The sequence below is a fragment of the Pezoporus flaviventris genome, unplaced genomic scaffold (genome assembly GCF_033815535.1).
Source record: "Pezoporus flaviventris isolate CSIRO_AGI_PZ_B2104156 unplaced genomic scaffold, CSIRO_AGI_Pfla_v1 ptg000031l, whole genome shotgun sequence".
Classification (NCBI taxonomy): Eukaryota; Metazoa; Chordata; class Aves; order Psittaciformes; family Psittacidae; genus Pezoporus; species Pezoporus flaviventris.
In genome coordinates this window covers 63,065,069-63,083,387 of record NW_026892579.1, presented here as the reverse complement: position 1 = coordinate 63,083,387, position 18,319 = coordinate 63,065,069, and the positions used below count along the sequence as shown (strand labels likewise).

At 41.7% G+C, this 18,319-nt stretch overlaps 1 protein-coding gene across 2 annotated transcripts in view; it reads left to right on the top strand.

Annotated features, from left to right (window-relative positions):
* SNAP25 (synaptosome associated protein 25) overlaps positions 1-18,108 on the top strand; it is a 67,356-nt gene extending 49,248 nt beyond the window's left edge. The window contains exons 5-8 of one of the 2 annotated variants that reach the window (XM_061461544.1): positions 5,237-5,354; positions 9,457-9,582; positions 11,657-11,801; positions 16,786-18,108. In XM_061461544.1, coding sequence (XP_061317528.1) covers positions 5,237-5,354; positions 9,457-9,582; positions 11,657-11,801; positions 16,786-16,854 — 458 coding nt within the window. In that variant the 3' untranslated portion in view covers positions 16,855-18,108. Of the gene's footprint in view, positions 1-4,979; positions 5,098-5,236; positions 5,355-9,456; positions 9,583-11,656; positions 11,802-16,785 lie in introns of both variants that reach the window. The other variant, XM_061461545.1, reaches the window with a different exon arrangement.
* Positions 18,109-18,319: the final 211 nt, after the last annotated feature.

Genomic DNA, 18,319 nt, shown 5'->3' with positions numbered 1-18,319 from the left:
GAGATAAAACTGGAATAACTGGGCAATCCCACGGTCAAAAGTGTTGGCACCATTGATGGTGCTGGTGCTGGCTGACCTCTACTGTTCTTGCTGGAGTTACTGGTTTTACAGTTTTGTTAAGAGTTTGGCTGGCCTGTTTCTGCAGCACTGGAAAAACCACTGCAGTAAATATAAACATAATTACAATTGCTTTCCACCAGAGAGCAATATTATGGCCCCTTGCACAGGCCCCTTCCCCACTTTACCTCCTATTCAACAGCCACCATGAAAAGGGAGATACCAAGAGCAGAGTTGCCAGAGGCGCTTCAGCAACACCTATGAGCTGAGCTGATCACAGAGAGAAATGGTTTGCTAATTAGTGACAAAAAAAGGTAACTATCAACTCTCCCAGATTCTACAGGGAAAATGGTGTTAATTCTGTTGCAATTGTAGCGCAGAACAAAAGACAAACGAACCCTCCACAAAAGCAGGTTGTGCCTCATCTACTGTTATTTTTAGTGCAGCTACACGTGGGCTCACACTGCCAGCTTTCTTCCATTCTACCTGGGCTCAGCAGTGCCTTTCAGAGTGGAGCTAGGTCGAGACTCAGGATTTCTTTAGAGGCTGTCCTAGAAACGTACTGCTCTCTGATATGATTCTCCTTTATGGAAAACGGGATCACCGAGTACCATTGGAAAGAGTAAATCTGTTTAATCTCTTTCACATTCAGCCCTCTTGTATGCAATTATGATTACAGCATGTTCTTAGATGTCCTTTAATTATTTTTTCTTTTCCAATGAAAATTGTCATTGGTGGAAACTGCTTCATTGCACAATACTCCAAGCAAAGGAGCAAGCTCCCTTTTCCATGGGCATTTAACTGACATTCAAACACAGGCCCCAGATCCTGGACACTATTCAAGGACCATTTGTTATAAATTACAGATGGGAATGCAAAGGTGGAGCAGCATCACATTTGCCCTGTCCTGGCCCTGCATCCAATGCTGTGTAAGATGCTTTTGCAGCTGTGTTTGCTCAAGAGGCCATAGAGGCAGCTGAGGGATGCCCTTGCTACAGCTTCCCTCTCTCAGCCGCTTCCCTGATCAGTCACAGAGTGAGGATTTGCCAGCCTGTTACAGAAGATCCTGGCAAAGACCCACTGGCAAAGGGCCACAATGCTACAGTAAAACTAACAGGACTAGCTTACGGTCCCTCAGTCGCTTATGGTTTTAATACAGAAGTAATTCATAAGTGTAACGATACAGGTAAAACATGTTCTTGTTTGCATACTAAGATATGCTGTTAATTTGCTGTAAGGTCTGGAAGAAGATATAGAATCACAGAATCACATAATCAACCAGGTTGGAAAAGACCTTTAAGATCATCAAGTCCAAACATTCCTCATCACTGCCAAGGCCACCACTAACCTATATGGCCACTGTGTTTGAATTAAAGTAACATTGTCAGATGTAAAAGGGTATGAGTATGCAAAAAGAGCTAATAAATAGCAGAGCTTCTAGAAAAAAGGAAATCCCAATGAAACATATTTCTGATGTGTATTCTTCAAGACAACACCAAACCTCTTACATATCATATGTGATATATAAACATATATTTAGATGTAGTATATTCAAAGAATACTGAAACAAACTGTCAAAAGATGTTTAAACTCTGTCCTTGAAGTGCTTCTCTAAAAGGGAGGTAAAGAACATGATTTTTTGTAGGTATGAGTTTGTATAAGAGCAGGGCAGTATATGCAGACTGCCTTCCCTAAAACCTTTAATACAATATGCAAAGTTGGAATGGGGAAGATATCGGAAAACAGGCATTAAATTAACCTCTTGGTTGACATCTGATTTCCTACCAGCAGTGATTCATTCTAGGCAGATTTTAATATCAGTTCTAACAAAACAAATCCAGAGTGACCCCATTAAGTTAAATCCTCTATAATATTTATGCCCCAATAATCGTGGCTAGCATCATGCATCTATTTCCTTGCCTGTGGGACCAGATCTTTGTCAGGTACAAATTGGTGTTGCTCCATGAAGCCAGCATAACTACACTGACTTACATCAGTTAAGAACCCAGCCCACGACACTAACAACTAGCAAACGGTTTCAGGACCAGCAGCCATCTGTCTAGACTTCTGGGCTACAGATATGACATGGAATTTTTACACTGATGAGGTTTCCTTTAACAGAAGATAAATTAGTTGTGAATCCCTTTTCTATTCAGAAATAGCATAAGCCTCACGCACAAATCCTGAAGCAGGATGAATTAAGTCAGGTTCCTGGAGAGAGCTATAATTTAAATGGAAGTCTTTGAGTCATGTCAAATACACTCCTCAATTAGCACTTATCTATTCAGGCAGAATAGGAAATGGAAAGTAAGTTAGAAAGGCCCCTACTAGATACCTGGCTTCAGAGAATGTGCATCTGAGCAAGAGAATATGCTTAGACTGAAAGCCACCAGCGCTGCCAGATCTAGGGCTGATCCCTTGCAGTCTTACCTGGTGTTTTCTACTGTCCAGCCAAGGTTAGGGAAATACTAGCAACAAAATCAGTGGAGGAAAAGTCAGAACCTCTCGACTCTCCCAGTGTCAAAAGATACACTTGGAAATAGCTTTTTTTTAACTGAGAGCCGTGGAACCAGCCAGGCTCGGCAAACACATCTCTCACAAGCAGGAGGTGGGAAATCTGCAATAGAAATCTAGCAATTCCCATCACGCTGCATGAACCAGCATAAAAAAAAGCTGATCCTCCCACAGCTGCTTCCCAGAGCAAGAGCAAGTGACGCCCAACTATGCGGGACTCTGCGTTAGTGAGGAGCAGGAGCACTTAGAGGAGTATCACCTTCTACCACCTACTCACATTTCTGATGAGATTGACAATCCATGGCGACAACCACGAGCCAAAGCTTCTGCTAAAGTCCCCCAACCAAAATGTAAAATAACAGTGTGCATGAAAATAACCCAACCTTGTCTTTCTGGTTCTTGGCTCAGCACTTTACCTGCCAGAATTTGTGCACTCTGTCTCTCAGGTTTCCTTATTAGTTTCCCAATCCTTTGCTCAAATTATATGTGCCCGTTTTAGAGGTCAGCGACAGGTAACTCTGATCCCTTAAATGTATCCTTGGATTTGGGATGGATAATTCCTACAGTATCAGGAGACGGGCACATCCAGCTGAGGAGAATGAGAACTTAGAGCTGAAAAGCAGATGGAATTTGCAACAGTGATATGGCCCCTCTCCTTCTCAAAGCCCAGCCTCATGCAAGAATGAAACAAAGAGCACAAGTTCAATATTTGAATTATTTCAGCTTGAATAATTTAGGCCAGGATTTTCAAGGCCCTCTTGGGGTGAGATGCCTGTTTCCCATTAAAATTAATTAAATAAAATTAATTTTAATGGGAATTGGGTATCCAAATCCCTCAGAAAACTTTGAAAATCTAAACCTCAATTGTTATGAGAAATCCAAGTACGAAATTAGGCCTAGTCATGTTCCCAGAGAAGTCAAGAGGAGCTTTATATTGACGTCAATATGCACATGATTTTCTTCTAAAATGCCTGGGTTTTTTTCTTCTGGATAGGACTCAGTTAACATCAGGGATGACATTACATTTCTCCTACAACCAGAGCACTCCCAGTTCCTTTTCTCTCAAGTCTAATTCTGTGTTTATAGTTTTTTCTATTCAATAGAGGGAATAGGGATGTATTTGTGTTTTACTGGGATTGATTTACTTCGTCTCTTCAGGTACAATTACAATATTTAAAAGGTTGAAATGCCACTCTAAGTAATTTTCTCATCCCGGGCAATACTTACTTGGGTTTATCTTTCATGAAACAAATGGTGAGGCTTTTCACCTGTATAAAATGCTGTCACTACTGAATAAGACCCCTGATCCCATAGGATCCACATCTGTTTACATCAGCAGTGGATCCATTCCTACAGTTTTACATTGTGGCATTCTGTTCCTCTAGGGCATTTTTCCGAGCTTTACTACTGAAGAAATTAAGTCATGAAATTATTCTGAGCTACCAAGTCACTAAGAAAACTCTACATCTTCATTAGCCTTAGGTGGAAACAAGCCAGATTCTGTTTGATGCCAGTGGAGAAACAGTGTCTATATATGGCTGGTTACTGGGATTGGTGCTTTGTAACTTGCCCTAGAGCAAAGCTGAAGTGACCCCACTGAAAATACAAGTCTTCATCCAATGCTTGTTTTCATAAGATCCCTTGGGCACAAAGACAACCAATGTCATAGCCAGTGGTTGTCTGTCAGTGAGCATCAGGCTCCTGGTGTGGTTGCAATTGCTTTGTGTTCACTGAGGTTGCTCCTGATTTGCTATATCCATACTAGAAAGGAAACCAGCCCTGAGGCCATACTTGAATTAGAGATTAAGATCCAATGCCAATCAAAGTGGCAGGTCTCAGTTTCCTTAGACTCTGGAAAAAGGAGTACTTGGGTACAGCTCTTAACAGTTTTGCTCCATCTCTGCTGCCATATTACCAGCTTTCTCGCTCACGAACCAAAGCAGTTATGCTACCCAAAATCACCTAATTCCAAGGCAGTTGTAAGTGTAAGTAACCAAAGTATTTTCCATGGAAGGACACCTTTTCTCTTGTATTAACATACATTAATGCAAAGTAATAACACTATCTTTCTTTCTCTTGGATGTCACTGGTGTCTTAGTAAGTGGATGTATTGTATTGTGTTTCTGGACCTTGAACTTTATAACCCTTCCTTTCAACATCATTACATCTCGTTTAAATGAATATATTTCAAATTCCTCCTTTGTTTTACTCCTCCCATATTAGTAAAACCCATCTTCAGCATCCAGTGCGGCATCCATCCTATCAACAATGCATCAGCCCAGATTAATGCATTGTAATGCCATGATTAATTCAGTTCTACATGGTCATTTTTCATATTCTGTTGAAGACAAAAGCAAGCAAACAAAAATACTATTCATTCCACACTGTCATCCCTTTGTCCTGACCAGAACAACTCGATCGTGTTGAAGAAGGCATGAACCATATCAACCAAGACATGAAGGAGGCCGAGAAAAATTTAAAAGATTTAGGGAAATGCTGTGGCCTTTTCATATGTCCTTGTAACAAGTAGGTACTGGGTACCGGCTCTGCTATGTGGTGTCCAGTTTTTTTGTCACAGTGAATGTCTGAAGTTTTTTGTCTTTTTTTTCTTTGTCCTTTTCCATCTGCTTCATTCTGTGGGGATAAAATACTTGTGTTTAATCAGAACAACTGGAACGCATCGAAGAGGGAATGGACCAAATCAATAAGGACATGAAAGAAGCAGAAAAGAATTTGACGGACCTAGGAAAATTCTGTGGTCTTTGTGTCTGTCCATGTAACAAGTAGGTGCTGCCTGCCTCATCTCTTTGAGCACTTAAGGCTGATTCCAAAGGCCTTGTGAAGCTCATCCTTGCTAGGCACATGGACAGGATGAGCATGTGGCATGCAGAAAGAACGATTCTGGTTCAAATGCATTCATCTCATAGCATAGACAACTGACTGGGAATTACTGTAGATGCATTAAAATCAGGCATACTGCAGTGAAAGCTTCACTATCAACACGTTTTAATGGTAAACGTTTCAACATTTTACACAGAGTGTACTGGCTGGTTCCATCTTCCAGTGAACAAAACCACTGGGGCTACCTTATTCCTGGAGACCCTAAATTTTGAAACATATTTTGACAAACAAGTTTAACAAATGAAATAAAGCAGCTGAAAAAAATGCAGAAGAGGCCATAATAAGCATTGCTTCAAATTATGGATGAAAATCACACCTATCTCCATTGTTCAACAGACACAGTCCCCAATGAGATCTTGAAATAAACATGTTTCCCAATTGGAACCCAATTTGAAGTGGTTTTCATCCTGCCATAGGAAACAAATTTGAGGAAACCTGAACATGCCAAATTTCTCCTGTTTGGGTAGCACGTACACTGAGCAGAAATGTTGAAATGCATCGAATTTGCTTGCATGCCATCACACTTGAACGAAACCGTCCTCCAAGTAATGCAAAGCTTGTTATCAATGCCAAATGAAAACGTGATGTGCGGTTATGTGGGTGTAGGAAACTGGGGACAAAGAAGTCCTTGAGGAATGGCCAATCCAGCATGTAGTGAGTAGGCATGCAACCAGGTTACAGTGAAAACATTCATAAAGGGTTGTCCAGAGTTTGTACAGGAAACAAAGTACAGTGAAGCGGTTGTGTAGTATTATACTCGATTCTACGTGGCACAGGTTATCTTGTTCACAGTCAGGGCCTCATCTTGACATGATTACCAAGACCAAAGGAAAAACAGCTGTCACAGAGTTTGGTGGGTATTTTGCCAGCCATCAGAAGGGTAGGACTGGGTTTCTGCCTTATCAGTCATCATTTATTTATCTTGAAGTTAATTCCCTTGGGACACAATGCAGATACTGCCTCAGCTTGAAAACAAATCAATTCTGCTCCTGTGTACCACAAATATTTGGCTGGGGTAAACATTTTGCCCAGAATACGTGCGCTATTGACATGGTGTGTGCAATAGGAGACAGGCAAGGAGGAATGGAAAGAGCTACACACACACAGCCTTTGTCAGTGGGACTACCAGCTCTGATCTAGGCTTTAGCCCTGCTGTTCTGCACCAGAAGACTCGGTGCAGAAGAGCTGCAGGCACAAGAGTATGCAGCAGAAACTTTACATCTCTCACCCTGTAAAAGCTGTTGCAACTTAAAGAGGAACACTGTCCTAGATTGCTCCTCCTGGAGAAACCTGGCATAACGCCTACATCAAAAGTTCACACTTGAAGTACAAAAAAATTCCAATGTATTTTGCAGGAATCATTTTTTTTAGAGCAGCTTTAATATTCTGTACTGTAGGAAAGGCCGCTCAGAACTGACAGCCAGAGCTGTAGCATGGATGGGGTTAGAACCCCAGACATGGCCTTAAAACATTTATCACTTCACTATAACTGCAGTATCATGAAATCAATAGATGAAAGAACAGGAGGATACTGCACGTGGAGGATGTTCATTTCTAAATGTCTCCTCCCTCCTTTAAGGCAGTTTTCTGACCTTTGCAGCCAGATTTCATAAACTAGCGTTGTTAGTGAGTTCAGGAACAAGAGTATAGATGAACAATACTTTTAAAGACTGTTCTTTGAATCTCTATGCCAGGACTAAAGTGGTACAAACAAGGTGGTATTCTGGGAAGTGGAGTGTAGGAGGGAGAGAAATCTTACAGTTCTGGGTATCAGTATCACCATGATCCTCTAATGCTCTTCTAGCTGGTGGTAGATTAATGGCATGTGTTTTAAAAATACTAAGCATTTCACACATAACTATACTTAGATCCACCACTCCGTGAGCCTTACCAAAATATAAGGCTTGATCCTACATTCTTAGGAGACCCAAAATGCCCATGACATGAAACTTTGACCAGACTGCATTGAAGAGGACGACTGTTACTGACCATGAGCAGACCCAGGCTCCACCTGTTTAATGGGAAGTCCACAAGAAAACAGAGATTAAGTTCTGGGTGTGTAAAATCATTCCCCTCAAACACACATCTGTCTCACTCTCCAAGTTGCACAGGTCTAAAGAACAAATAAACCCTGCAAATGTATGTGCAGCAGGAGAATAACTTTCACTCATTTTTAGGAACACCAAATCTGATGCATACTTTCACAGAACTAAAACCGAATAAGCCAACCATCATCTTTTTAAGTCTTTATGGACTTTAATAGGAAATAAACAACAAAACAGCTGAATAGGAAAGATCCTCTTTTCATCTACATTTTAATACTATATTGGAGCATGCAACGCATCTTGATGCTCAATAAAAGCTGAGCTGCTTCAGGGGACATGGAGAGAACGCAACACCAGAGATGGGTTTGTTGTGTCCTTTCCCAAATTCTCCAGAAGCACGTTCAGTTTCTACCCCAAAATCCAAGCCACAGGGCTGTTTATGTGACTGATGGGAGCTGGCCAAAGAACAGGGACACCACGGAGATATACAGCTCCCAACAGCTTTGCTGGAAACTGCTTCATTTCCATTCTAAAATCAAGAACTTAAACCTACAGACCCAAAACCTCACACTCCTATCAAAGTGTTCAGTCTCATCTGATGACCCCAGTGACAGCAATCGTAGAATCGACTGGGTTGGAAAAGAGCTTTAAGATCATCAAGTCCAACCATTAACCCAGGACTGCCAAGTCCACCCCTAAACCGCATCACTAAGGGCCTCAGCTATATAGTTTTTGAATGCTTACAGGGACAGTGACTCCACCACTGCCCTGGGCAGCCTGTTCCAAAGCATCCCATATATGCTGCACATGCTACTCTGCCACTAAAGGTATGCCTGGATTTTAATTTTCTATCCACGGCAGCTCAGTCAAAAATGGCTCTGAAAGATAAAGTAATTGTCATAAACACAAATATAACAAGTTGATAGGCTATTTTGAAGTCCTTTGGTTTAAAGCTCCTGAAGGAAGCGACGATCCATTTTTGCCTGTGTCTTGCTTATTGTGAAGGCTGTTACTGCTGATGCATTAAGAGTATGATGAACTATTGGGGCAACTGTGCTTAGTGAGAATGCTTCACTTTCTTATTCATGCCTGTAGCTGGTGCATGAAGAAAAATGTAGAAAGATTTCCCTTTCTGATGCTAGATTGCTCGTATCTTTTATTTTCTCCTGCACTCATTTCACTTCTGCCTATTTTACTTTGTGTCTCTGTGGACAAAGGTTTGTACATCAACTGTCGATGTATGATTACTATTTTCAAGTACCGATATATTATTTGAAAAATCTAACTATCCCTATGGATTTTATGATAAAAATCACCCTAAATTGCCTTGGGAAAGGTCAGTGGCTTTAAATGCCTATTATGCCACATATATGTTAAAAAATAACAACAGAAGCCCAATCTTCTGCATGGTAAAACGTTAAATTCTAGCCGAATCCGTTTCTATCTAAGAGGGTGTGTTGCTGTGATGTGATGTACACACTATACTTGGCAGTTCTGTTTTTACGTGTGTCTGCCAGTACGTTCTCTGTGTTTGATGTCAAAATGTATGTGTCACTGAAATGAAACAATGTTTTCTACTTATCTGTATTTCTTTTCTTTTTCCCTTTTTTCTTCTTTTCCCTTCTTTTTTTCTTCCTTCTTTCTGGAAACTAAGTCAACATCCAAAAACCTGTGTGCAGTGTTGTAGACTTGATAATTGCAATTCACCCTATTGGAAACAAAAACCTCTGACCAACACAGTTGTTGTGGCAGTAAAGTAAAAAGAAACAAAATCCAAACCCCTCCTTTTATTCAGGATCATGATATATCGGTATACAATCAATGACCCTCTATCTGAAAACTCATTTGCTTGATTCAGCTTTTAGCTTGGAGAAGTAAAGAGTTTTGCGTTTGTCCTTGTCCACTTGATGCTTTGTTACTCATCGTCTTTTTCGCCTAGGCTTAAATCAAGTGATGCTTACAAAAAAGCCTGGGGCAATAATCAGGATGGTGTTGTAGCCAGCCAGCCTGCACGTGTTGTAGATGAACGGGAGCAGATGGCCATCAGTGGTGGCTTTATCCGCAGGTGAGCCTTTTTATCCACTGTTTTCTCTCTCTTCTTCTGGTCACTGATATACTTAGATTTCTTCCATATGGTCCCGAGTTCTGCGGTGCTCATTAACTCCTTCAGCAGTGCTGGCTATTGAGATGGAGCCAGCATTTTCCATGGAGTGGTGGGTGCTCAGATTTAGGTTGACAGCGATTAAGACAGGTTTATTGTGTCCAATGACTTCCCCTGGCCCTGTGGGTGCTTCTCTGAGTTAATGCAAAGGATGGTTACGTTGATGGAAACCCTGCAAGTAAGGATCTTAGCCCTGAGAACCAGAGGATGCTTGAAAACATGCCCTAAACCTTGAGATTGCCTAAATTTGGGCAATAATGGATTAGAAATAATATCTACTTACTGACTTCACAGCAGCAATGTGAGGTTGCAAACTGTCACAGCCAGTCAGCACCATCCTTTGCGCTCCAGCTCCCTGGCACAAGCAATGCACTTTTCCTGAGGCTTATTATGGGTCTCATTTATGACACTTGCCAAATACCTCAGAAATGAAGTGTCAGATAAATACTAGCTTATTGTTATTATGTCTCAAGATATGTACCACTCGTTATCCGTGCTTGCCAGAAGATGTACCAAAGCATTCAGCACCCGTTCCTTCCTTTTCTAAAGGACAAAAGCCTCAGGCTCCCTGCCAGAGCAGCAAGCCAAGCGCAGAACTTGAAATACACTTTTAACTAGAGGTACACCTCTTCCCTGCTTGTAACTATCCAGAAAACCTCATTGAAGACAGAATGATGCCCCATTCCTCAGCAGCTGTAAAGCCATAATCATGGAGAAACATTGATGCTTTAGTGGCAACCTCTGTGCACTCAAATGAAAGCCAGTTTGAAACACACAGCTTAACTAATGGCAACCCAACTGCAAACTTCCAGCAGTCCACAGGGACGCAGCAATAAGTACATACTGATTACAGTGCTTATAGAGCATGTATTTAGATGACAATGCTATCAGCTGAATGGATAAAGGCATACCAGTAGGCAAAGCTTTGATCTCTGAAGATTAAGGACACTGGATTAATAAGTAATTATCTTTCCAAAAACTATTATCCACTTATTTTTTTGGCTGCTGTGATAAAGGGAAATCAGCGTGATGCAAACAGTGCTGTCACACAGTCTGGAGCGTGGGATGGAGTTGCCATTTAAGTTTGCTGGGTCTGCCATTCACTTTTTCCTATTGTTTCTGGATGGCAGCCCCACCAAAACGAAGGCTGGGGCATGATAACAGCATAGCAGCGAAGGAAGTTATGCTTCACTATAGCTGCTCTGCAAATAGCCTGCAGTGTGCTTTTGGCACATACATAAACAGAAATTGAGCAAGAGGCTTAAAGCAGTGATTTTGAGTGGCATCCATGGACCTTGCTTGTCCTAGTGTCAGTCACTTCATGCCTGTCTGGTCACTGGAGAGTTGAACTGGGCCTTGGCTCAAGCACAGATTTTTTTCTCCTAAAAAAAAAAAAAAGGCAACTGAGAAAGATGGTGCTAAGAATGAGAGAAAAAGGATCTTTACTGAAGCCAGTAAAACTGAGAGAAGCTGTTTCTGTTCTTTATCAGAAATACGCTGAATTAAATAGGATGTTAGGTTAGGATTTGCAAAGCTGAAGCAGCCCTTCTCCAGTATTTAGATGACCACAAGTGTACAAGGACTGGGCAGTACCCATTAGCTATGTGCAGTTCAAGGAGGCCCTTCAAGAGCACCCTTTCATTCTTTGCTTGAGAAGAACCATCCAAATACCTGTGTGCAGAGTGGTGTAGTATGTGGTACAGGCAAGCTCCGACAGCAGCACTTCAAGGAGCATCAGCCACAAGCAGTATAAATGGAGCAGTGATGAACCCAGACAATTAATCCCAACATCCAAAAAATAAGCATGCGATGTTTTTCAGGCTAACTACTTACTAATCCCTCTTCATCAAAGCTGAGCACAGCAGGATGCTCCTCAGGTAGCCAGTGAAGGAGGACGCACGGGAGGCTTGGGGTGAATCAGAGCTTCCTGGGGAACCTCCTGTGTCTCTGCTTCAAATAATTGTTTCTTTGCTCCCAGGGTAACAAATGATGCCCGGGAAAACGAAATGGATGAGAACCTCGAGCAGGTCAGCGGCATCATTGGCAACTTACGTCACATGGCCCTGGACATGGGCAATGAGATCGACACACAGAACCGCCAGATTGACAGGATCATGGAGAAGGTAAGAGCCGACATTTCTCACAGGACACCAAAAGAGGCTGTGTTTGCCCTTCTGCAAGCACAGGCTGTGCATGCTGCAGTTTCTCTTCAGCTCAGAGAAGGAAAAGGGATAGAAATAGCTGTTAGAGCTGTTCTCTCTTCCCCCTCCAATTCCTTGGGCCAAAGCAGAGGTCGTTGCTGTGGACCTTCAGTAACACCCAGTGCAGGTTGGGTGGAATCCATGCTGTTGGGTTTGCCAGACAACAGCTGGCAAGGGAATCCTTTAGCATCAATCAAGGCTCTTTCTGCAACAGCTTTGGGAAGGGAAAAGTGCCCTGAGCTATCCAGAAGCATCGGGCTTGGGTCTGAATGCCCTGGTACCTCCTGGCAAGTTTTAAATCTTCCTGGACTTTCCCTTCCCTCGGAAGGTCCATGAGCATAGAAGAACTGGATGACCTGTTTGGAGGTCTAGTCCCAAAAAGAAGATGGGGAATTATTAAGCAAGGCTTTGCCATATGGAGACAGTGCAGCCAGTCTTGTCATGCTGCCTGCTTATAATCACATTGGTACAGAGATCTACCAGCTCTCTTGTGTATACCTATCCATATACATATCTATCTCAAAATCACCATCTAAAAAAGCAGAGAACACCATTCCTGTGCCAGACCTGCAATGCAGATTTCTGAAGCAGATATCAGCACCCTTCAAATCCATCTGGGAACTCATTGCCATCCTCAGATCCCAAGATCTGCAAGCCATCTGCATTCATACTGGCAGAGCTCCAGGCACAGGCACAGCCAGGCTGAAGTGACATACGAGGCTCGATCTTCATCTGGTGTAAAATCAATACACCACTGAGATTTACACAACCTGAGGATCTAACCCAAGGACTTAGATGTGCTGCTTAGAGTTAATTCTGACCTTAAGTGGTAGAGCTTGTAGTCTTGAGCCTTCTTACACGTGCAAGCCTTCTCACACAAGCAGGATGCTCATGCCTAATTTTCATGTTAATTAACTACATCAAGCCTAGTGAAAAAGTTACGGTAAATACTGCAATGAGGAAATCACTCAATAGCTTTCTGTATTGGAATTTGATTCCAGAGAGTACTGGGTGAAGTATACATTGTCTTCAAGGTGGGAAGTTCATCTCCAACATAGAGACAGTCACATAACACAGTTATGGCTTTGCATTGGTCAAAAGTTTTGTTTTATAAAATTGCATCTGTTAGTTTGACTGCATTGGAAAAGCACAGTATTACTGTGATGCCATTCTGCAGCATTTCATATTCCTGGGCAAAATAGAAGCATGAAGGGGAAGGATTTATTGCTGTTATTCATATGAAAAGCACTAGAAAGCAGCACATCTCTCTACGTTGCGAGAAGGGCCTGGAAGATTATACAGTTACATCATAACTACCTTTAAATAAGGAGTCTAGGACATAATGTTATAGTCTCAGAGCAAGTATGAGGACATGCACTATTACATGTTACAAACTACCCTACTCATGATATAACATAGTGGTCCTGTGGATGGACATCACAGAATGGTTTCAATTGGAAATCAGCTGCATCCTATCCATGCCTGCAGGATACTATCACGAACTACTGCAAGCCTAACAAGTCTCCCATCAATTCAAGCCTGCAGATATCTGGATTTGGAAACATTAAACAGGCTTCTTATGTACCTGAAGCACATAGGCCCAAGCCCTATGCAGTGCATGCTGAGGGCAGTTGGCTAACTGAGGGGCTGGCCTGCCACATCTATGCAGTCTTCTTACAGTTAGGCATTTCATACAGCAGTAGAAAAGCTACACTGCAAGCTAATGCGATTCATTAAATCCAGCCTCACAGGCAGCCCTTGTCAGGCAGAGCCCTTGGCTAAGGAACAGTGACACATTTCTGAAAGATGGACTTGCAGTGTCTGCAGAGGAGCTGTCATGAAAGCAGCACAAACCCAAGGCAGTCTTAGGTAAAATGGGCCAGATTTCTCGGAGTAAGGACTGTCATGAGATACTAGAAAAGAAACACAAGATATCAGGAAAAGCTTCTATAAAAGACAGAAATAGCAGTTAGCTGGACAATACTGAAACCACAAACACATGCGCATCCATTTTGCAATGAAATATGCCAGAGGAACATCATCCCTACTGGTAGTGGGCATACAGTATTGCTGCAGTCATTTTCGTTTCCTGATCCTTTGAAGCACTGGGCTTTTGATCAATTATGACCATTGGAAAGACCCTGGAACACTTTGAAAAATCTGGGGTGCATCACAAAGCTAACCTGGATGCTTCTAAAGCATTTATGTTAGACTGGATGCATGCATCCAGAGAAGGGTAATCTCGTAATGCAGAGACGTAACCTGATTTATCCACAGTAATCAGGGTAGGAATGAATAAAAGACTTTATCTTTCCCTCATATCAGAGAGAAAGAGAGAAAACCTCAAATGATGATCAAATGTCCCAGACATCACCACCAGAAGACCCTGGCCCTAAAATGAGCCATAAATAGGAGGTTGGGAGGAAAGGAGGAAAGGCTTAAAGTGTTCTATCTTGACCTAGGTGGGAAGGTCTGCACAAAGACTCCTACTGACTTTGATGCATCATCACACACCAGAGTTAGACTTTAGTATTCCTACTTAGGAACATTATGTTTTATAAATACTCAATGAATATTCGTGACAAATGTAACTGCTTCCAAAACCATAAACTTACGTTTTAGGTAGTCTTTTGGCAAAAGCACACAAAACCTCTACTGCAGTAGACAAGGTCAAGCTCATGGCTAAAATAACGTGGCTTATAATGAGTAGTTATGCTGATTTATGCTTGTTGAGGATCTGGCACATGCTACTGTACTAAAAATACACATCTACATAGCATTTGCCAAAACAATTATGGAGAAAAGCCCAAGATATCTAAGACTGATTTATTGCACATCAGTATAACCATTTGAAATGGACTTTTAAATATATGTGAGACAGTTGCTTCACCATTCTGCCATTGCAAACTGGAGGTTTAAAATAAATCTGTACAATCTGTATACACTGCAGAGATGTGAGAACAATCAAACAAACAGAGTTTGTTGTTTGAGTTCATGCTTTTAAAGCAGTAACAAAACTCTCACCTTTCCCAGAGGTCTGATTTAAAAACCATTGAAAACATTGGCTATGTAGTCCCTCTGCTAGCTTGAGTTGATATGGCAACATGGGCCTGAATGGAACTTTGCCAGTTTTTGTCAGCTAAAATAAAGTCTTTAGTTTCCAAAACTAACTCCCGCAGAGTTAGTTTCCTACAGAAAACCATGGTCAAAGTGTCTTCCCACTCAAAGAGAACTCCTAAAGCTCCCAAGTGGTGCTGTTTTATTAACAGCATTTTTCCTGCCCATGGTGAAGGGGTTCAAACACATAATCTTAAGGTCCTTTCCAAACCTAACCATCTGTGATTTTGCAGTTTTATAATCATAGCAAGTCTTACTCCATGGAAAACAATGAAGTTAACAGGTCAACCTACATTGGACTAAATTCCAGTTTGATTGCTTCAAAAATATGGTAGAATCCTTGCATTTCATAGAATCATAGAATAGTTCGGGTTGGAAAGGACCTTAAGATCATCCAGTTCCAACCCCTCTGCCATGGACAGGGACACCTCACACTAAACCATCTCACCCAAGGCTCTGTCCAACCTGGCCTTGAACACTGACAGGGATGGAGCATTCACAACCTCCCTGGGCAACCCATTCCAGTGCCTCACCACCCTTACAGGAAAGAATTTCCTCCTTATATCCAATCTAAACTTCTCCTGTTTAAGATTTAACCCGTTACCCCTTGTCCTATCACTACAGTCCCTAATGAAGAGTCCCTCCCCAGCATCCCTATAGGCCCCCTTCAGACACTGGAAGGCTGCTATGAGGTCTCCACGCAGCCTTCTCTTCTCCAGGCTGAACAGCCCCAACTTTCTCAGCCTGTCTTCACACGGGAGGTGCTCCAGCCCCTGATCATCCTCGTGGCCTCCTCTGGACTTGTTCCAACAGTTCCATGTCCTTTTTATGTTGAGGACACCAGAACTGCACACAATGCTCCAGGTGAGGTCTCACAAGAGCAGAGTAGAGGGGCAGGATCACCTCCTTCAACCTGCTGGTCACGCTCCTTTTGATGCAGCCCAGGATACGGTTGCTTTCTGGGCTGTGAGTGCACACTGAAGCCGGCTCATGTTCATTTTCTCATTGACCAGCACCCCCAAGTCCTTCTCCACAGGGCTGCTCTGAATCTTTTCTCTGCCCAACCTGTAGCTGTGCCTGGGATTGCTCCGACTCAGGTGTAAGACCTTGCACTTGGCATGGTTTCCTTAATTCCTGTTTATGCTGCTGCCCAATGAGAGAGGCTGCGGCTGCTCTGTCTCACAACTACACTGCTGAACTTTGTTGAGAGAAAGGAATTATGGCATCATTTCTACCTCATCCCTGCCTTTCACATGTAGAGCAAAGGGATTCGTGACTGATGACAGCACCCCCTATACCAGATGATCTAGCTTCCCTGCTCCAGCAATTCTCTACACTGACCAAATCTTCAGTTTTGACTGCATCCCTGGTGATCTAAATTAGGACAGAACCCAGGTGCACTGAATCTTAGAAAGCACTGAAGCTTTTTACCAGTGAAGTTCACATGATCAGTCCTCATCCTGCACCCATTACCATCAATCCCGCTAGCACTCTATCAATAGCACCAGCAACAGATCTGGGTCAGCGTTTACAAGAGCTCAGTGAAGCTGAATACGAACATAAAAGCTCTACTCAAAGGCTACCTGAAGTGTCACAAACCCATTAAATACGTAATTTCCTTTTGGGTCCTTAATACTACTATAAATACCACTATAAAAAACAGCTCTCTAGTATTTTCAAGCTTATTTTTCCCTGACTTAGCCAAAACCGGAGAAGTGTCCACGAAGCACCATAAATGCTCTTTTTTCTGCCCTGTATTCATCTATTTATTTCCTTTGTGTTTCCCTAGGCTGATTCCAACAAAACCAGGATTGATGAAGCCAACCAGCGTGCAACAAAGATGCTGGGCAGTGGTTAAATGCAGTGAAGTGCATTTCCTTTTAACGCTGTCCAACAAGGCAGTACCTTCATGCTTTTATCATGGTATTTATCTACTAGGTTTGCACACATGCACATATCAGCCCCATTGTAAATGTTGTCCTGTGTAGTTTGTCAGCTTTCCAAAAATGATACTTGTAATTATTTTTTTCTAGATATATTTCTTTCCAAAGGTTGTACATAGTGCTGATTTGATGGCTATAGCTCACTATGATGTTTTCTGGGATTTTTCCTTTCCTTGTTTCCGTTTCAGATTCCTTTCCTTTCCCCCCCTCTCCTCATATATTTTTTTAAATGATGTTTGCTGAATGACAACACTGTTGGAATGCTAAACGTGCTGTTAACCTTTAAATATACAGTATTGTTCTTGTAAAACTGTGACATTCCACAGAGCTACTGCCGTGCTCCTGTCTTTGGGTATCATGATGTTTAAGCACTTAAAACCTGCTGTCTTCAGTTCTTCATTGCCATTATCTGTTGTTATGATTTCATGATTAGACAATGTGGAATTATATTACTATAACAAGCATTGCACTAAAAAGTGATGTGATTTATGCATTTATGCATGAGGAATAAATAGACTTTTAGACTCCTACTTAAACAAGAATTTTCCCATGGCAGTAGCACACCAACAATGACAACAAAAGCATGCTCAGTATTCGGACTCTTTTGGGAATATGTTATACCAGCAAGTTTGCAGTTGTGCCACTTTTTTCTTGTTGATATATATATAGTTATTAATCATGATCATTATTTTTTAATTATATATAAAAAAAGAGGGATTTGGCACTCACCATTTAGCCATTGCCAGCAAAATAAAAGCTTGGCTGAAAATATGTCAAAGACAAAAAGAAATAAGTGTAATATATTGGGTTTGTCTGCTGCTTTTGAAGACTATCTTTTGGAGGAAACGACTACCATATGAAATGGTGCAAAGAAATGTAATTTTTATAAGGCTCTCTCTTACTAGTCGCTATCCCCATGTGGTTTGTTATCGGTACAGTTCTCTGTTGCTTACCTAGAGCTATGCACACCAAATCGCTGAGATGTTTAGTAGCTGACAATGAAAAACTAACTAAAAAAAAAAACCTAAATGAATGAACTCTAGATAAACTGTGAGATAAATATCATTTACAGCATGTAATATGAAATTCCTTCTGTCTCCTGTCAGTTTGTGAAGTGATTGACATTTTGTAGTTAGTTTAAAAATTATTAAAAACTATAGATCTCAGAATCCATGCTTCCTTCATCCATTTGTTGCCCTTCGTGTCAGTGACAACCAATTATTTGCCATGTACCTGGAAAGAAGAAGTGCAAAGTCTAAAGACTCTATAAACTGGGTCTGTATTACGTGGGGAACTGACAATTTCTGTTTGCGATGCTGTATAGAAGCAACTACTCTAAAAATAGCATTTTACACTCAGTACATTCCAAGTGAATGCTGT